Source organism: Chlamydotis macqueenii, chromosome 1 (assembly GCF_036417535.1).
Source record: "Chlamydotis macqueenii isolate bChlMac1 chromosome 1, bChlMac1.mat, whole genome shotgun sequence".
Classification (NCBI taxonomy): Eukaryota; Metazoa; Chordata; class Aves; order Otidiformes; family Otididae; genus Chlamydotis; species Chlamydotis macqueenii.
The window spans coordinates 183201554-183222842 of NC_141556.1; the positions used below are offsets into that span (position 1 = coordinate 183201554).

Below are 21289 nucleotides of genomic sequence, written 5' to 3' on the forward strand. Positions count from 1 at the left end.
TTTTTAAATTTATTTTGTGTGGGAAAAATTTTCTTGAGAGAAAATGATCTGTTTTGCTTTAAGAAAACTCTTCAGTGGACATGTAAAATATAAAGAATCACCATATTCCCTCCCTCACTTGCGTTTTTAATGAAATTACAGTAATAAAACAAAGTAACTTCTGTAGAACATTCTCTATTGAACCTTCATTTCCAGCTCAGCAGCACCATGAACTACAGCCAAAATGAGAGATATCAGAAATCCTTTCTCAATATAAAAGATACTTAGAATCCTGGTCAGTCACCTCATCCTTTCTTTGGGAATGATCCTCTTAAGTGAAAATGCAAAATGCAGTATTAAAAAAAAAATTGTAACCATGTAATGTTCCCTACTTTTCCTTCCCTCAAAACACGTGTTCATTCTTCATTATCTCACTGTTGGTTTATGGATTTAAAGGTTTTGCATTTTTTAAGTTTTTTTTTCCACAATCATGGACACTTTTCATTAAAAGGTAAGATTTTTATTTAATACAAGGAGACTAGAAGCTGAAAGCCTGAAAAAAAGTATCAAACTGCAGGAGACTTTTCAGAAAGATGACCAGGACTTTCCTACAGCCCACTATCTGTTTTTCCCAGGAGGCAGCAAAAGGGAACAGAAGGCCTTGACTGTTGGAGAACTGGTTTTTCCTTTGTCATCAGCTAAAATAGTCCTACAGCTAAGTAGGACTCACACACATAGTTTTTTTCCCTGGATATTTTGTCTCAGTAGGTAAGACATAGCTGAATACAGAGCATATACATGTAATCGGTCCTTGGGAACATCCCCCTATTATTTTAGGACAATGAAAAGGGATGGCAAATATACCTAGGAGCATATATATAATAAGCACTGTGTTGTTCTACTGTGATGGCAAATTAAAAATGGAATCTTTAAAGACGCATTTTACTTTACCAAGGTTTTTCTGGCTGAGTACTCTAGCTTGCTGTACAATTAGTTGTGAACAGAAAACCTTAAACTGGGCAACAAGTAATGTTCAGCTCAACATTTAAACTACTTGATCTGAAACATGCTTATGGCAAGCAAATTATCCGAGCTCACTGTAGACTAAAACCACAAAACATTAATTTGAATGAATGTGTTAGTATTGCTTTGAGTTTTGTGTGCTTCACAGAAAGAGTTTTATTATGAGCAAGATTGCTCTATTGTGAGGATGGTGCGTTCTGCAGGGTTGATAGCACTAATTGTTACACCTCAGGATGCTGGAGAAGAGAAATTTCTCTGCTCCCTGGAGAGGCAGCCCCAGGAGGAGGGTGAAACGTCAACATTTGGCCAAGATTTATTCTTGTTTAGATTTAGGACTGGAATTTGTCAGGCTCAGCAGAAAGAATGTCATTAGCTTTGACAAGTGAGTGTGTGTCTGTGTTGGGTAATCTATGCACACACTTCCCATTTTATGGCAAAAAGCCGAAATTGACGGTACCTGTCAAAAACTATTATCTTCTGCTCTCAAAAAGAAAATTGACCCTTGCTTTCTCTGCAGTATCCTTCAGCATTAGTGCAGGTCCACCTCTGCTTTAGCGTATACTACTTCAGTAAAAGAAAGTGGAGATTGAAAATATAATTGACCTGATGTCCAGAATTTGCTATATTGAGGTCCTGAAGTAGTGCCTGAAAATTATTGCTACATTTTAGGAGTGTTCTTATGCCTGGAGAGGGCTATGCATATCTATATTGCCATATAAATAACACTAAATAATAAAGTGGGGCTATTTTAAAGGTCTGATGTTATAAAAACAATCAGGACTACAAATGAATGTTTTATACCATTAAAAATGCCTGCAACAAATCTACTGGAAAAGGCAAAATTAACGGGTAAACTACACAGATGCTATCAGTAACAAAAAGCTCTTACAGCTATTGCTCCACCATTGCGATCAGAAGGAAAAAAGTCCTTGAGAAGTCTGACAGTATTAAAATACCATTTGTAAAATTCCTGAATATATCTTTTTCTTAACAGCTTTTTAAAGCAGAGGAGATTTACTTGCACATAAATTATTTTAACACTCTTATTCACAAAAGATACCTGAGCCTTTTGCACTACATATCATCTTCTTCAAGGAATAATTGTACTTTTGTAATTCCTGAAGGCCATGATTAGTTCCAGCCTAGGATTTTGTATAATATACTACCCTGTGGTACCTAGTCAGCCAAAGGTGTCATACAGACAGTTATTATAGTATCTAGAAAGAACATCACATTCTTTATTGTTTAATGTTTCAGAAAAGGTTACTTAAAGAAATTAGTAGAAGTCCCCAGCTCATGTCGCTTTTTGCTTTTATAGTATATTGCGGTAATCAAAGAACCATACAAATGCTTTTAAGAGCAATGAACTCTTCCAACCTCTAATCCTCATGCAGTGGCTGGGAAGATTTATTCTTAATTCATCTGTATGCACATGACAATTCAGCAAGGCTCGAGTACTGACTCTACCAATTTTATATGATACGCCTTATGATTTCCTTGATAACTCTCAATTACGCTCTCTTCTCTGCCTGACCTCAGAAACTTTAATCTTCAGCATGAAACTTTAGTCCCTGCCATTCTAATGCCACTGGTCAGGCTACACTTACAGGTACGCTGGAAATTCTCAGTGGTAAAGGGTAAATCGGAAAGGCCCCTTTCCTTGTTACCAATTTCACAAGCTTTAACCTAGTATCTGTTTCTCGATTCTCCTTCACCCCTGACAGAGACTCTTGCCAGCACTGATCCCGACTGGAGCATGGAATACTGTAGCACAGACGGTTTCAGAAAGTCATTTACAGGAAAAGTATGCAGACAATTAACTTAAATGCCATAACAAATATGGACAACATTGCTACACATTAATAGTGACAATATGCTGGAACATATCAGAGTTTAGGATTAAATTAAAATAGTAATGGACAGATTGTCTCCGCCAGTACCATCCTGTGCATAGCGTAGCACACAGCTGTGCCATGTTGAGAGGAGCTTTGGGAGAGAACCATAACCAAAGACCCAGCTGCTTTCATTCCTCCCCTCTTTGCTTCCAAGGGAAACAACCTACGGTCTTTCACTCCTAGCAAAAGATGTATTTGCCTTGCGTTGATTACCTGGTTTGCTCTGCTTAGTCTACATGCTTCCTGAGTCTGACTGTCCAGAAAGCAGTAGCAGTAGTAGCATAGCTGGTGATATGAGGAAGACATTCAGAGCGCCGTTTTCCATCTCAGAGCTCGCCTAGGTGTATTTGGATGGACCATAGTATGACCTGGGGTCTTTAAAGGCCAAATTTTGCCTCCCTTACAATGACACGTCTCCTGAGCGCATTGATGATAGCTTCCTTGCAAAGGTGATCAAGGAGCTGACAAGGGGAGATGCATTTCTGGATCTGACAGTTACAAATAGCGAAGAACTTGGCTGCAGTGACCATGAGACAGTAGAATTAGGGCAAAATAGCAGAATCACAACCCTGGACTTAATGAGAGCAGACTTTGACCTTGTTCTGGGGTCTCAGGAATGAGCTTGGAAGCATCCCATGGGATACAGTACTGAAGAGGAGTCCAGGAGAGTCCAGGAGTGCAGATCCCTACCTAAAAGCTTAAGAACAGTCCATCCTGACAGCAGGTAGTCAAACAAGAGTGGCAAGAAGCCTGCATGGATAACAAGCTGCTGTTGACTAAACTCATATATAAAAAGGAAGCGTACAAGAGGTGGGAGCAGGGGCAAGCGACCCAGGAAGAATGCAGAGCCGCTGTCTGAACATACAAGAAGAAGGATCTAGGGAAAAAAGAGGTTATTCAGCCTCATCTCAATCCCAGGGAAGGTTGTGAAGCAAATAATTTCTGGTGGAGAAGTTGACCATAAGCCAGCAAAACGTTCGGGATTTCTCACACTCCTGTATTTCACATGGATTTTACGTGGTACCACTTAGGTAGAATTTGCAAATTATGGTTTTATATCTGGATATTAGATAAGTTTTTCTGAATTACTTTGGTTTTTGGTGGCCCAGAATTGCAGAGCACTGACAAAATTCATTATTGTTGATGTTCTGCCGATTTTTGTCCATTGAGTCTTTCAAGGTTTTCAAAGCAATGCAGCTGTTCATGTTTAGAGCCACCCATGTATATTTCCTACAGTTGCCTGATCAAACACATGTGGTGGCTAAAATGAGTAACTCTCATTCACTTTACTGTCCCATTGGACTCAGTGATGCTACTTTCAAGAGTAGGTACTTTTCAATGAGTAAATGTTGCAGAAGCTGGAAATATAGGTGCTATTTTCTGAAGTATTTCACTCCATAGATTTGCCTCTTACTTTCTCCTAGTCTTATTTCTTTGTCTTCTTTTAATTTCCTGCCATTTCAGTTTTCTTCCCAAAACAATGTTTCCTCTCTTATGGCTGATTACCTTTTAACAAAGAGCATTATGTCATCAGGAGAGAACTAGATTCCAACCTAGGAAAACCCTAAATTCCAATATTTTCAATTTGTTATTTTTAAAACTGAGTTTGCTGATCAAAAAATTAGTAAGCTACATGCCATTGTGCACTACTTCTATGCAAATCAATGAACAAAAAATGATCAGTTGGGGACATTTTTATTGATTTTAAAATAGGTTTTATGATTACAAGAAATTCAATTCAACAGAATGTTTAAAAATTAATCGTATATGATTGTATGTTATAAGTACAATGGAAAAGATAAAAGGAATGTATCCCTTCCCAAATGGATTATCATACAACTTCCAATGACTTCTGTGCCGTAGAAAGTTAAATTTACACATCTGTCTAAGATGAATGAAATGCTATATATGGCCAAGTTACCTTTATGGTTAGTAGTAGCTGTACTTTAAAAAGATACTTAGAGATGAATTAAAGCAGGTGCCTTTCAGTGTTATAGGACTGATGAGTATCAATCAGATATACAAAGCCATGGTACGTGCTCAGAATGATGCCTCAGAAGAACAATCACTGTTTGAAAAAGGGGATAAGAAGTGTAATTCTTTTTGTTGAGTCACACCGCTCAGCAATCTGCTGATAATTCAATTCCATTGCCAGTACTGCCAGGTAGGAGAGAAGGAAAACCAGCATAAGGGCAAAAAAAAAGAGCTGTTAGCCTGCTGTACTAAAATGAGATTGAGCATTTTACATTTTGTGATACGGGACTAATACTGATTGACAACTTCTGCACATCAAGTATCACTTGAAGAAGAATTTCAGAAGAGTGAACGATGATCCTGTCAGCATTTTCAGGAAATCAAAGTATAAATAAACAAAAACATACACAGGCGTCAACTAAGACGCAAAAAGATAAATATTAAAACTCATATTCACTGGTTTTGCTTTTTTTCCCCCAGAATAATTTTTCTTTATCCTTTGCTTACATGTTTTCTCCTTCTAAAAATCTGTATTCTTTCTGATGACAGACATGAAACATTTCTGTGTGGCCTTTCTTCCTCCCAAGTGTTTTCTCCTATTTTTTTTATGCATAAATTCTCTCATCCCTTCACCTCTTTCTTGGCTGTCCCGGGCTTTAGAACACCAGGACGTGAAGCCCAGGCCAGGCCAGGCCGGGCCGGGCCGGGCCGGGCCAGGCTGGGCCCCGCCCCCCGCCACGAGCACCCTGGCCATAACGGGCGGAGGCGGGGCGAGGCGTGTGACGCGCCCGCTCTGGCCCCGCCCCTTAGGGAAGATTGGCAAGGGGAGGAGCTTCGCCGTCCGTCCTTCCAACTGGTTTGTCCCTCTGGCCCACCTGTAGCGCTTTCGTCTCCTCCCAGTCCCCATCATGGAGGGAGCGGCGTCGTCCTCCGAAGGCCTGCGTTATGCCGAGTACGCTAGGGTCCCTACGGGCGCCGGCAAGGGCCAAGCCGAGCTGGACCGAGGGGTGGTGAGCGCGCCGGGGGCTGAGTAAGGGGCGGGGAGTGGGAGGCAGCGCATCCCGCGAGTGGCGGCCGAGGAAAGGGGAGGGCCGCATCTCCTCCAGAGCCGGGTTGGGGGATGAGGCTGCGGGGGGCAGGCGGGGAAGTGGGAGTGACGATGCCCGGGGGCAGAAGGCCTAAGCCCCCTTGCCTCAGGCTGTGCGTGGGCCCCGTGGGGCGGGCGGAGCTGCGGCGTGGGCAGCGGGATCCACGGGAGCGCCCTCGCTTGAAGTGCTGCGCTGGGCCGTGGTTCACAGGCCCGAGCAGACGAGGCCTAAAATTCTGTTCTTCTGGCGTGTTTTCACATCCTGGTAAAGTTTTATTACCGCAGGTTTGAGTGTTAATGGTTTTGTAGAGCTGTCTCAGAGAAGGAATTCTCAGCTGATTAGGTTTCTCAGCTGATTTAGGTTGCCCAGAAAGGTGGTAGAAGCCCTATCCCTGGAAGCGTTCAAGGCCAGGTTGGATGAGGCTCTGAGCAACCTGATCTGGTTGGAGATGTCCCTGCTGCTTGCAGGGGGGTTGGACTAGATGATCTTTGAAGGTCCCTTCCAACCCTAACCATTCTATGATTCTATGGTTATTTCGTAATGTGGGAGAGGCCGGATGGGCCTGGAGCAGAGGTAAATGCCTCCCAGGTTTCCTATGCCGTACCCAGCTCTAGAAGGGTGCTGGAACTTTATCCCGCTCCTTCGTTCTGGTTACTTCGGCTAGTTCATGGGACAGCGAGTTCTGTTTGGAAAAGAGCTGAGAATTGGGAAAAGTACATGGATCACTCTTTAAAGCACTGAGTGATGAAATTTTCACTTTTTAAGAATGGCTTTAAAGAGATGTTTGCCCTACTTCATTGTGTGTGTGTTAACTCTGTAGGTTATTTATTCGTTGTTGCTGCAATCTAGGACTTTTTATTACTTCTCCCTACCCCCCAAGAGAGTTTTTCTGTGTATTCAGCAGCAAACTGTGTAAGCTTAAGGAGCTGATTCTGAAAAGAATTGATGTCACATCCATGTGCTCTTGCTGTGGAATGCTAGCAGGGAAATTCCTAGTGAATTTTGTGGAGTACTTGTGTCTTCTTACCTATCTGGGGTAAAAATTGCATCCAGGGTTAGTATGGCTTGCTTTGTTGATGTGAGTTGTTTTGTCAGGTTCTTACTAAGGTTCAGAGACTGAGGCAGGTCTTTAGAGGACTAGAATCTGGATTACTGTGATTTTCTGTTGAAATTTAATCTTTAGCCAAGCCTTTCATTGGAGAATGCAGTGTTTTGCAGGCATATATGCATTGTAAACTTTAGCATGCAGTTGGCAGTATAAGCTATTTCAGAGTTTCTCTGGATAATGTCATGTCAGTAGTTAGTGAACGAAAGGACAGCATCCACACTTACTGCATTCCCGGCTAAGGAATTCAGAAGGAGGTCAAGTTGCATATAACCAAATTCTAAAATTTTGCTGGTGAGAAATAGCAAGATCAACTGTAGTGCTGTGTATCTGTTCCTCTGATGTCATACAAGGTTAACAAGGTCACCTTGCCACAGTGGAAGGAAAGAGTAGTAGAAGTAAAGTCTAACAGCAGCATCCATCTCTTGGGGCTGAAAGAGCTCTGTTTGATATCCTGCCTTGAATCTTGGTTGTGAGATGTCCTGTATGTTAGCTGCAGCCACTTGATCTGGGTCACTTTTACTTTTACAATTTTTTTTTAGAAAAGTATTTGGAGAGACAGAAGAACAACAGTAGAAGCGTAAAGAGTCTGTTCTCAAAGATACGCATGAGAGGCCTTTTTTAATTCATACATACTCAAGAAGTTTGATTTGAATGCCTTGTGGTAATGCTTCTATTAGTGAGTCTGTTGCTCAGGTACCATTTCCTGTGAAAAACTGTCAGTCAGAAACTTTAGGCGTTGTTTTTTATACAAACCAAAAAAAGTTACTGTAAAATAAGTGACACAAATTAACATGAGAACTGGGTGAGTATAAAAAAACATCTAGCTGAAGTTACTTTTAATTCACTACTTAAAAAGAAATTAAATTTCATAGTAAGATAAGACTGGAAGGAGAACATTAGATTATGAAATCAAATCTGTGGCAGATAGTTTATAATATAATCCCACTTCAAAATGTATCTGACGCCATATAGAGTTAATTGTTTACTCTGAAACAGTCTTCCAATAAGCTGTAGTACCTACTCTTCTGAGGAACAGAAGCCTTATTCTAGCTTCCATGCCAAACAATCGTTTATTTTGCATCAGGAATGTTTATTTAAGGAAAAAAGTAGTTTCAGAAATATTTTTGTACGTTTGGTTAATATACGTGTATATCCTGCTTCTTAGCAGCACTTAAAAAAACCAACAAACAACAAACCAAACCTTCCTAAACCAAAGCTTTTAGTTAAGCAAGCAATTTACACTTCTGTACTTATTTCAATGTAAGTATACACTTCCTGTTTTACTGATCCATGATTAAGCATGGACTAATAACAAAAATAGTAGCCAACCCATCAGAACAAATGATTATTTTCTCTGTGCTTTTTATTCTGTTACACTATAGCTTTCTGAGGCAAAAGACTGTAGAGCACTTGCTGTGTGTCTGAAAGCTAGTTTTGAGAAGAGCAAAGTATTTTCCATTTGACCAAGAAGGGTGTTTTCACTGTTTGTATTAGAATAACCAGTATATAAAATAGAAATCCTATGTAAGCAGGTATGTTTTAAAATTTGTAAAGGTGGTTCTTGTAGCCTGTGGTCAGATGTAATAGTGTTGTGCTGAAATTTTAAAATCATGTGTCTGAAATTCTTTTTATATTTGTAAGTTCAACTATTTTCTACTTCATAGAAGGAAAAGCTGCAATGCTAGGAATTTCTGAAGTTGTGATTTATTTTTTTGAGTAGGATTAAGTTGGCAGAGACTATGGATTAGAAATTTGCAAAAATAATATCTCATGCTTCCACTCTTCTTATGCTAAAAAATTAAGACTGCTGGAAAACTATGTATTAAAGGATTAGGCCACAGATCTCTGTATGCTAACAGTACGTCAAGTATACCTCTAAACATACTGTATATTAATTAAGATACTTTATCCTCTTGTTTGCCAAGCACTTTGGTAAGTCAGGTCTTGCAATTGCCTTTTTGATGTGTGTGTGTTTTCTTATACACATTTCTGAAAATATATTTTTTTTTAAAAATCAGATTTTTCAGATCTAGCAAAACTTTAATTGTTTTCTGTATCTAAGAGTGTTTGTTACTGAAAACTGAACTACATGGTTAACTTAAAATACTGAGATCAGCAGAATAGCATAGGGTTGATGACAAATCTTTGGGAGCTGGACCACTGAATAAAGAAAGGGACAGATGTTACTTTTTAATCTTTTATTTCTTTATTTTTCCGTATTGGATCTTAACATTGCTTTCATTTTAAAACCTGTGCCTTAGGAGTTTCTAAATGGTATTTTTTGGAGAGGGAGGAAGGTCAATTCTGTCGTAATTGAAAGTCAGTAAGTATTTATTTATTTATTTTTTAGCCTTTATGAGTCTGAAATAAAATGCATTTTCAAGCAGTGGGAGTCAAAAATGTTCATGGTGGTAGTTGTATTAGCATGCCATAAATGAACTGATCCCTTCCACAGTGATAGTGAGCTGCTTTCATTTAATATTGACATAAAAGGAGTGCATTTAATTAAAGCTTTGCACTTTAAGATTTTTAATGTTTTAACCTTGCACTACATTTCAAAGCACTAGACTAACCTCGACTTACTCTTCTAAATAATCAACTGATTTAAGTGAGCATGGAAAAGGAAACTTAGTCAAGCTAGACTTATAGGACTTACTGGTTAGTGCTTGAAGTTGCCACTGATTTTATGAGAGAGGTTGTGTCAGTAAAAGACAAATCATGTGATGTTTCTTACATTGACTAAAATTCAGTTTTTATTGCATGTGTATAGTTAGGATATATTCACACCATACCAAACACTCAGGGTGCTTTGGCATGACAAGTTACTGCTTCTTGGCTGATAAGTGCAAATGACTCTTCTCTAACCTGCTCCTAATGCAAATAAGGTGAATTACCTTAAGCCAAGGTAACTTTTTCTCATGGTACACCTCACTTGAAAATGTGTTTATTCTTCATGCCTGTCTGGCTTGAGCTTTTTTTTTTCCCCCCATCACTTTTACCTAGTTTTCTGGCTTGTCTTCATATTCCTGTTGATCTTGCGTACTGCTCCTATTCTAGAGCTGCTGCCATGCTTCTTTCTTGCCTGCTGTTTTCCACTAGCTTTCCACTAACTGCTAGTGTTTTCCACTGAGATTGAAATAATGCATCCCAGTGGACATGACTGACTCTATCAGAGGCCCTCAGGGGTCTCTGCATTGTGTTCCCAGGCTGCTGTGCAAAAACACTTACGCTATCTCTGCACTGAACTAGCAGAGCCCAAGTATGATTTATGAGCCTGGTGTCTGTGCTTGGCCTTACCTGTGATGAGTTGTCTGCTGCTAATGCCTTGTTACAACCTGCATACCTTGTTGTAAACTGCTGACTTAAACCACCTTTTTGGTGGCAAAGCAAGTATAACTTCATTTGGACAAGCACAAGCTAATAAGTAGGATTTCTTTTTTTTTCTTTTTTTTTGCCAGTGTGATCTGTTTCACACATTGTTGAGCTTGTTGAGCTCTTAATTTACTTTAGCTGCTTAATAAAGATTTTCGCTGTCACTCTGCACAAACCAAGGAAAGTCTCTTGAATATAAATCCATGGTCACAAGCCACAGAACAGAATAATATGGAATTTATATAGGGTTATGATGTTTTCAGAAATGTTGTGGCTGTTTCTGTTCAGTGTCTAAACAGAGAAATTAGGTGAATTTTTTAGAAGGTTTGGATATTGAGAGCCTAGGAAAAGCAATTTGTGAGAAGAAATGAAAAGAGTTTTAGTTTAGTGAGGAGATGAACTGTATGCTTTGCTATTTTATATCTTCTACCATTTAAGGTAACATAGTTATATTTTTTTTCATGGTCTAAAGATGAGGGGAAATTTTGTGGAACCAAAAGGAACAACAGACATAAAACTGCTACATTATTTTTACATTCGGAAATGAATGCTAATATTGAGACTGAAGACTACACTGAAATGGAAGAGTTAGGTTACTGAAATGGGATACAGATGCAGATTTTTAAGGTCAAAACTCCTCCAGTCTTAACTTTGGACCTTCACTTTTAGTATATTTAGTGAGTCTCTTTGTTTCTTACTAGAAACCTTTAGGCAATTGCAGTATCACATATTACAAATAGCTAGACTAGCCCCATCTGGATAGGTGGGAGGCAGGTACTTAGCTAAAATGCGGAGGACCCAGAAGCTAGGTAGAGAGGAATACAGCTTCTAGATGAGCTCAGAGCAGACTAGCACTTCTTCTGTAGTGAGCTCAATACTACAGACAGCAGTCACAGCCCCTTGCCTTCAGAGCCAAAGCCATAGGAGCCACTGGGCGTGATGGCAGTGCCTACGTCTTGTACCGCTGCCCGTTTGCTGGGGAAGTCATTAATCTGTGTTCTAGCCCCTACTAAGCCAGCTCTAGAAGGCTTTAAAACTGGTATTTCCCAACTCTTCCCCTACTTTCTCTCTGCCTAGAAATGAGATTGGGTATAATCAAAGACACAGAATTTTAGCCCCAAGAATCTTAGTAGCAAAGGCGGCTTGGCTCCAAATCCAGTTAGTAGGGCACTCGCATTGAAATTTGGGCTTTAAGTCCTGTGGTCAGGCTTGTTGGTGGAAAATACATAAACCAGTTGTTGGATAAATGCAGAAATCTTCTGTAGAAGAGACCAGTCTGATGACAAAAGCATTTTCACTGTCATTACGTTTTGAATTTAAGCTGAACAGGCCTAATCTGATTTATCATGTTTCCTAGGGGAAAGTTCAAGGCATTATTGAAATATCGTATAAGACCGGTGGTGCCACAGATTACTTTACTTTATTTCATTTGTTTCAAAAATTACATGTAGGCTTTTCAGAAGTGGAGAGATGCCTCCAACACTTGCAATGCTCATTCTGCTTCTTGAATTCTGCAAACACGTGAGAAGTCAGTCCCTTCTTCAAGGTTTACTGTGTATCTTTCAGCAGCTTCTTGTTCAACATGGACATACTTCTCATTGTCCTTCTTGAGATGCGTTACTTTCTTCAAGCACTGTGTAGGAAAATATATACGCTTAATCTGGGCGTTTTGAGTTAGTAAAAGACAGGAGTTACTGTTGTCTAAATCAGACGTTCAAGTCTCTTGTGGGTTTGGTTCCAAGAGCCCAGTTAGACTTAAAGTGAATTTTAGCTGATAACGAATGCTGTCTGAAATCTGTCGTAAGCCTGCCTGTTTAAAAATATTTGTATTATAAGATAGAGCCCAGTCATTGATTGACACTAAGTAAAGAAAAAAAGAGGTTACTGGGCTTCGTGTCTTTATTGGGGCTTTTGTGAGTCAAAACATGAAAGATGGAAGACACTAATGTACATTTGTGGCTGTAGCATTTAAGTTAATACTCCAATACTATTTTCAAGCAATATGATGAGATTCCCGGTGAAGGACTTTGCAAAACAGTATTTTATTTTTTTTTCAGCTCTTTGTGGTTTTGTAATAAACTGATACTTTCTGTTTTCTATTGCATTGAACTAGTCTGCACAAATAAATTGAAGTAATCCTGAATAGTTTTCTGCCTTGTGTTTTTATCATTACCGACTGTGAGCTGCTTTGTCAGTGTTTGTTCACTGATTTGCTAATGGATAGTTCAGAGTTAAACCTGGTGCGTTGGCATGGGCTAATGGGGCTGAACTATAAAATCTAACATAGGCTGTGGAATAAAGAACTTACTTTTAATTTTCTTGTAAATTGTATGTGAAATATCCACATCAGAAATACTCACTGTTAAACTGAAAGATGCATGTATTTCAAAATAAAATTTGCATGTTATTCTGATTCCTGGTTTTCTGCTTTAGGCCAGAACTATGATAGCTGTTGGACTTGGTGTTGCAACTGTTGCATTTGCAGGTAAGCTAAGTTACCAGCTGAATGTGGAACTGACGCTTGTGAGCTGCTGTTTCCAAAAGGATTGATGAAGTTTTTGTGATTATAAATAGTGGAAAGGTTACTTGAAACTACTATGGAGAATTATGTCCAGTTGTAGTTCCTGTCCCTTCAAAATCTTTGACATGTGTTCAAAGATTCTTTTTGAAAAGTCACAGCTAGAGAGACTAATTTTGTGGGCAACAGTTAAAAGATTCCTTGTGCTTTTTATCTACAAACTGTAATGTGAAAAGTTTACTTTGTTAATTTAATAACATGTTGCAAGGTGTAGGCTCTTTAGTAGAGAAGAGTGCAATAGAATCTTGTGATGTGAAGTTGATGTTCGACAAATTCAAATAGAGAAAAATAGAAATTTTTAGTGGCTACAGTGATTTATCATACTAAACTGTTCCCATAGTACATTGTTACCCAAACTCTTTGCAGCTGAACTGTATGTTCTTCTGAAAAATAGGTTCTAGTCTGAACACAGCATGTGAGCTTAACATGATTTATACTCTGGGTTATTCGGACTAGATGGTCTAGTTCTGGTTTTGAAATACACAAATCGATTTCCATTATTTTCAGCATATAAAAACAACCATGGTCAGCTATGGGCAAATGCATACACTAAAAACAGATGCAATAGAGTAACAAGTTGCACCAGCCTTCAGCGGGTGTTTGCTGGGTACAACTGTGTTGGGTTTTTTGTTTAGGGGAAGGAAGAAGGAAAGACACGATCTTGGGTGATGTTGGTTTATCTGTATGTTTGTATGGAAGGAGAAGAGGAATGCTCTTAGAATTTCTTCTGATGGTTTAGTTGAAGAATTAATGGCAACTAGCAAAGAAGTGGCACCAGAAAGCATTAAGAAGAAGGTGAGGTAATATGTTAGTACATCACAGCATTTCAGCAGTGATACTTAAACAGTATCAGATTTTAACTTCTGTGTTAACAAAGGCACAGGCTTAGGTGACTGAAATAGCCTATGGACACCCGTGAGGACCTTATGAAGTTCAGCAAGGCCAAGTGCAAGGTCCTGTGTATGGGTCGGGGCAATCCCAAGTACAAATACAGACTGGGTGGAGAATGGATCAAGAGCGGCCCTGAGGAGAAGGACTTGGGAGTGACGGTGGACGAGAAGCTCAACATGAGCCGGCAATGTGCCCTTGCGGCCCGGAAGGCCAACTGCATCCTGGGCTGCATCAAAAGAAGCGTGGCCAGCAGGTCGAGGCCCGTGATTCTCCCGCTCTGCTCCGCTCTGAGACCGCACCTGGAGTACTGTGTCCAGTTCTGGAGTCCTCAACAGAAGAAGGACATGGACCAGTTGGAGCGAGTCCGGAGGAGGGCCACAAAGATAAGAGGGCTGGAGCACCTCTCCTGTGAGGCCAAGCTGAGAGAGTTGGGTCTGTTCAACCTGGAGAAGAGGAGACTCCAGGGAGACCTTATAGCAGCCTTGCAGTACCTAAAGGGGGCCTACAGGAGAGATGGGGAGAGACTGTTCAGTAGCGCCTGTTGTGATAGGACAAGGGGTAATGGTTTTAGAGTAGGAGGCAGATTTAGGTTAGATATTAGGAAAAAATTTTTTACAATGAGGGTGGTGGAACACTGGCACAGGTTGCCCAGAGAGGTGGTGGATGCCCCATCCCTGGAAATGTTCAAGGCCAGGTTGGATGGGGCTCTGAGCAACCTGATCTGGCTGGAGATGTCCCTGCTCCTTGCAGGGGGCTTGGACTAGATAACCTTTAAAGGTCTCTTCCAACTCAAACTATTTTATGATTCTGTGACACATTGCATATTTTAAGGTTGAAAGCAAGATGCTATTTGAATGTGGCAGAGACACATTTTAATAAGAAATGTTTCCATTGTGTGTAATAGTAAGTTACATTGCTAATGAATAGTTCATTAGCACAGTAATTGGAGAGAGGGGACTTAGAGGCAAAATCCTTCAGTAACCTGGCACAAATCTTGATTCTGATGTTGATAGACCTACTTTGTGCTTCTAAGAATGCAGTCTAATAGAATTCCCTCTAGCCTTTCCTGGCTACAGACGTTCACTGCTGGTGGGAAGTTGAATGTCTCTGAATTACAGAAGATCCTCTCTTTGTAACAAAATAAAAAATGCAGTACTTACAAAATGTGTGATTAAGCATACAACATCACAGCAAGAAACATGTAATACATAGATTTCTTTTTTTGGATACGTAGCCTTTGAACAGTATTTAATAAATAATGTATATTTGCAGCTAATGTTTCATACTACCCTTTTTTCTAAAGTTCACAACGCAGATATCTTCATTTATCATATTGAAATGTGTTTAAATCTATTTATATTGTGAGCAAACACAATATATCTTCGCAGTCCATGACTAGGTTTTTAGATTCAGTATATTAAATTTCTTCCCCTCCCTCCTCCAGTAGTACAAAGATTGAAAAATGTAAGCCATAGCAAGTTTACCATGGGACTTTGGCTGGATCCAAAAACAGCTGTTGAGGGGAACATCTGGGCAAGCAGTAAAGTGCAACAGTGCTGTACAGCAAATAAATGAGACAAAAAGATTAACAGGAAAGGATTTTGATTATTTTTTTTTTTTAACCAAAATTCTTTCTGCTATAAGCTGATGAACATAAGTTGGAGACTTCCCCACCTCCCTGCCTTTTAGTGAATGTTGGTTGAAATTTCATGTGATTTCCATCTTTTCCAGGTCGTTATGCTTTCCACCTTTGGAAACCATTGGAGCAGGCGATTACAGAGACAGCAAAGAGGATTTCAACTTCTGTAAGTTCAGAGGTTACTTTATGCTAAATGTATGATTTTATGTTTCAAGAATTTAGAAAGGAGACATTTTATGTTAGGTATGGTAAGTGTCAGTTATATTCCCTCCCCCCAGAATGGGGATGCTCCTTACTGTGTATGTTCTGACATATTGTCTGGTGTATTTTAAATCCCTGTAGATGAAGCTGTATCAAAAGATGTTTGTGAGTTCTGATTTTGCTGGTAATGTTCCATGTTTTGGAACTCTTTGCTAGCAAGTGTATGATAAACTGTTGAAGTGTGTTGTGAGAAAATAGTTAATTGCTCGAGATTACGAAGTGATGACATGCAGTTTCATTTCAAGAAGCTAAAAATGAAAGTATTCAGTAATTTCTCTTTCAGATAGAGTGTTAGAAATCAGGAAGACAATTTGATAAAACTTCTAGGAAAGGTTGCCATAGAGATAGCAGAACTTGGTTTTTTATTCATATGTGAGTTGTCTTTTTTTCCCTTCCTTGACTAATTTGAATTTTGAACCAAGTTCTTGTTCTTTGTTTTGCCCTATATATTTAAAAATATAATAATGAGGTAAAAAATAGAGTGTTGTGCAAGGAGCATATACAGGGAATATTTGAGAGCAATACATTCCATTCCTGTTTGATTAAAGTAATTCCTAATGAGGTAGATGACTGCTTGTGGCAGTTTATTCTTTCAGAGTTCATAATCTGTGAACACTTATCCACAGTGGAAGGACTACAATTCCCCTCTTCATACTGATGAGTGAGGATGTTGAGGGAGTAGATGTTGCAGATTATTATTTCCTGAAAAATGTATTAAAGGTAGACTTTTTTTTTAAAGTGATCATTAACATTGTACGTGTTTATGTGAGGCCAATTGCAACACAGAGCTTGTCTGTATACTGCATATTCAGTATATAGGCAAGACACTAGGGTCCAATTTCATTTGCCATGTGTACTTTGTGTTCATGTGCTGAAGGCGCGAGCTTCATCAATGCAAGCAAGCTTCCTGGGGAGGGAAAGACTTGAAACATGAGCTATCCTCTTGGGGCTGGTCCACACTTGTTCTTAATTGTGATGTCTGTCAGCCAAAAATGATGCTCCTGGATCAGTTTTTGCTTTCTGTCCCTCTGTTGGATTGCTGTTGTGAGACCAATACCAAATTATATATATATTTTTTTGTCTTTTTCAAAGTTGATTGGCTTTGGTTTTTTGGGGTGTTGGGTTTTTTTGGTTTTTTTTTTTTTTTTTTAGAGATTCTCAAGTTGCCTGCAAATTAAATTGCTGTCATATGCTGTGGTTTCAGTCTGACTTGCAGGCTTGCTTAGAAGTAGCTAGCAACATGTGGCTTCAAAGTAGAGCATGCTTCAGTCTTCACTCTCCCTTCCCAGCAATTTTACTTCAGCATTTTCATCTGTTTATTTGTAGATACAGGCTAGAGAATCTAAATTCAGACATGTTCGCATAAGAAAGCAGGCAATGACTCTCTTTCAGCACATTGAAATGTGACATGCTACTGCACAGAGCGGTGTCTGTTCCTAGGAAAATGTACCTGTCAGTACTGGGATACTGGCTGAGCCAAGCTCATTAGAGGCCTATCTCATTTTTACCACAATGACTTTGAGTCCTGCAGAATTCATGAACAACTAGAAAGAGCAACCTAGGAGCTTCTGCATTCTCAATGTTCCTAGTCCCTGGAGCTGCATCTTCTGTCTGCTTTCAAATCCTGCCTTACAGCCACGAATTGTATGTGGATCTCTAGTAGAGTATATCTCTTCTCTTACTCTGTTCCTGAACTTGAAAATACAAGTTTTCAGTATAACATGAGACGTGCTGAAGATAGTAAAGACTCTCTTTTCTGGTTTGCCATTAACTGTATGTATTTTTCAGCTTTACATTTGTAAGGGTTATGGTTATATTTTTCTTTTACAGTCATCTTCCAAATTTGTCTTGTATAATTCTTGTATAATTATTTGTCTTGTATAATTCTTAGCCAAGATTATTTGTTCTTTACTACTCTACAACTGCTACTTTCTTGGATTGTATTTTTTTCTGAGTTTTTTTTTCCTTCTTCCTTTAACAATAAATTATTTCAGATTTATAGTTTTTCTTTAAAACAATAGAGAAAACCTTTGGTACAAAGATCTGATGTAAGTACTTATTTTCCAAACTTCTTACTTTAGTGGCTTTGCTTTGTTTTGTATGGGGAATTTGAGGTTGCTAAGTGTAATCTGTGGCTTAGAACTTTCATCATGTTTCATTATGCATATTGCCCTCTAAACTACTCTGACAAAGGAAATCAAGCAGTTAGTATTTCTACCTGTGCTTATTGGAAAAAGCATCTCATATGATGTTTAGTGTCTAGGCTTAGTGTAACTTGGCTAGTTTCCTGTGGTGTTCAGAGGCACCTAGCTTGGTCACTGTAATTTTCAGTGGTTACTCTAGCTTTCTAGAGTCAAACACTGTTGCTCAACACCACCTTTTTTTGAGAAACTGTGATGCAGCTGCCGGTTTAAAAGCTAGTTTGTTCTCTCTGTAAGCCTCCACTCTTCCTCCCTCCATTTGCAGTTCTGCTCTCCCCACCCCGCCCCCCCCGAACATTTGCAATAGAAATCACAATTTATGTTGGCTACAGTCAACACATGGGAATCCAGATGCTATTTATCCTTTCTCTCTGCTCACTAATAAATGACTTGGGTAGGGTAACTTGAGCAGTTATGAAGTGATCATTTAAAATGCCATCTTGCTGTGTCTTGAGTATTTGACACTTTCTGTTACTTACCTAAATAAATAACATGTGCAGTCAACAACTCTACTCATCTTTTAGTCAAAAATAGTAAGTAAAGGCAAGTAAGAGTGTTAGGTTTTATTCTGAATTTCTACCTCTTGTTTAACTTATGTCAGTTCAATATATGTTCTTAAATATGGAATGTAAATGCTGCTGTAATTTAGTCCTGAAGTTTTCTACCATCTTCTTTGCAGTGGAGAAAGACATAGGAGGAAATGTTGTGATTTCCCCCCTGTGACAAGTCATAATGCTCGTTTCCAGAGAAACGCATTTTTAGTTTGAGCCTACTTTTGTTACTAGTGTCACAAATGCCAGTGACACCATTTTGTTTTATCTATGTAGTGACAAGAGTCTGTTACCAGTAGAATAAGCGCTAAGTAGTCATTTGGCTTTTGTTCCTCAGGCAGACCTTAATGTCATTAATTATAATGTTAATATACGTTTTTAAATGTGGAGTTTAAAAAAAAAAAAGGAAGTAAGGAAGTATTTCAGTAACGTTCATTATCTTTCCTTGAGTCAATGATATTGAAAGTTGAAAGATATGTAGAAGATAATGAACAGAGAAACAGCAATTCTAGGCAAACTGAACTGTCAAAATACTCAAAATCCTGCAATCCTGAAAATTCTGTGTTCCAGAAGAAAAGTGTCTTTTATAGTACTTCCATTAGAGATTTTTGCACTGTTTCCCTTATTGGATCTGATTCTGCTCATTCTGAATTTATAGGTAAGGGTAGCGACCATTTCTCTTGTCCTTCACTGAAAGTAAAACTTCCAGAGAGCAATGTGATTTGCGGTCCTTTTAATAATTTTTTTTTCAAACTAAAGTTAAGGAAGTTAAAGTTGATCTTAGGAAATTATAGGTTATATTATAACACAGCTTCTAAATAGTTTGTTACTGGTTTGTTGTTTTTTTTTTTCTTCCAATATTGTGTTTTTGTGTTTTGGGTTGTTTTTTTTTTTTTTTTTCCTTCCTTCCAGTGTTTGTTACCATTTCAGTGGAGGACTGTATTAGAGGTGGCACAACACATAGATTTTTCAGAAAAATTCACTACTTCATATAGTATGATACATGATCTTAGTTATGGGGTTTTGAATATCTCTTACCTGGCATGGCAACAGTGATTATGCTTTCCCTGTGCTGTGCCAGGAAAAGTATCTTGAAGATGTCATGGTCCAAATGGATTGGATTTTCTTAGCTGACTGCTGTTGTGAAAATATGAGTGAATAGACATTTGCAGAGCAAGTCCAGCCATTTTCTGTCGTGTCCCCCCCGCCCCTCTCCAGCCTATTAATAGCACATGTTCACGAAGCAGAATTTGCTTACATAAGTTGCTGAACAGTAACAACACGCAAGGAAATTAAGTAAATTAAATTGTAGCCCCTCCCTCCACCACAAATAGTGTGAAGAAATGGAGAGCTCACTTTGATGATTTTTACCAGTACAGAATTTATTTCCAGTAGCCAAGGTTAATAAATAATCAAGTGTCTAGAACTGCTCACACATTGAGGAGTCCTTGTAACAGAAAAATACCTGAGTATTATTTAATTTAATTGCAGCTACTACTTACAATTTACAACTAGGGAAAAAAAATGCTTTAATTTGAATAGCATGCAAGAGATGTTTCATTAGGGAAGTAGAAACTTGCCAAGATGTTTCCTAAAATGAAGACTTAATGTTTCTTCCCCTTATTCTAACCAATGGAAAAATGACTTTTATGTCTAATTTCCTTTTGCTTTAAATTCCATTTGGGATCAAGTTCTTAATTTATGAATTGATTATAATCAATTTATTATTGCTACGTGCTTCACTTCTGAGAAGAAAATGGGGGTTTTTTGAGGACACTTTCAACAAACTAATTTTGCTTATGTGCCAAAGGACACAGACAACAGAATTTCTCTTTCCATTCCTCTTGGAAGTGAACTGAATCAAGGATTTCAGAGGTTAGAACAGTGTCAAGGAAATAGGCTTTAAAAACATGAAAAAGTATTTCGGTATTTAAGCCTATAGCCATTCCTCTTCATTCTCTTATTTCAAGTAGTATTTTAGATTAAACCAAGAGCAGAGATGAGCTGTGTTAGAGGTAATTCAAATATTGCTCTTCTCCACGTGAATAGTGAACCAGTGTCCTCTTCTATTAGTTGTATACCAGAGTTGAAGGACAAAGAACTAACCTTTCCAGAAATCCACCTGTACCTAAGCTACTCTGGAAGAAATTGTAGAAAATCTTTCAGAGGATGTTAAAGTGTGTTTTTCTCTCCTAGCTGTAGTAATTGTTCAGCATTATTCCAAATTTCTGTGTAGTTCTACCTCCTCAAGGGTGTTCCCTGGTAGCCATTAAATCATTAGCATTTTTTCCTCTTGGAGGACTGGAAAAGCCCTGTGTGTTCCCGTAGTGTTACGTACTGTACCTCTAACGTTGGTGTGCCCCATTAGGGACCTGTTTTGTGTTACCCTGTAGCTGTAGCAGCAGTTCCTCCACAGATTTTTTTTTTTTTTCGGTTGTTGTAGGCGTGACATCCACAGTTGCTTCACCTTTGATACCTGCAGTGTTACAGTAGTGGTTACTTCGTGTAAGTGGGAAGAAGAAAGATAAAATTAGTTTCAGAACATAGCAGCACACCAGAATTTTTTTCTTTGGCTATATCTGACTTTACGGTAGCAATAGGTGATGTATTTCTGAACCATGCTTTTGAGTGAATGGCGCTCCTAAGCTTAATTAAAGGCTTTGCTTAGATATCATAGACAGAGCCCTTTAAATGCTTTAATGCTTTTGAAATTGCATAAGAGAGGGTTT

The 21289-nt window shown here is 38.8% G+C and overlaps 1 protein-coding gene across 1 annotated transcript in view; it reads left to right on the forward strand.

Moving 5' to 3' along the window:
• The first annotated feature begins 5709 nt into the window (after positions 1-5709).
• Positions 5710-21289, forward strand: part of DNAJC15 (DnaJ heat shock protein family (Hsp40) member C15) — a 31376-nt gene continuing 15796 nt past the window's right edge. The window contains exons 1-3 of the mRNA XM_086771810.1: positions 5710-5881; positions 12873-12924; positions 15640-15713. Coding sequence (XP_086627936.1) covers positions 5780-5881; positions 12873-12924; positions 15640-15713 — 228 coding nt within the window. The 5' untranslated portion in view covers positions 5710-5779. The remainder of the gene's footprint in view (positions 5882-12872; positions 12925-15639; positions 15714-21289) is intronic.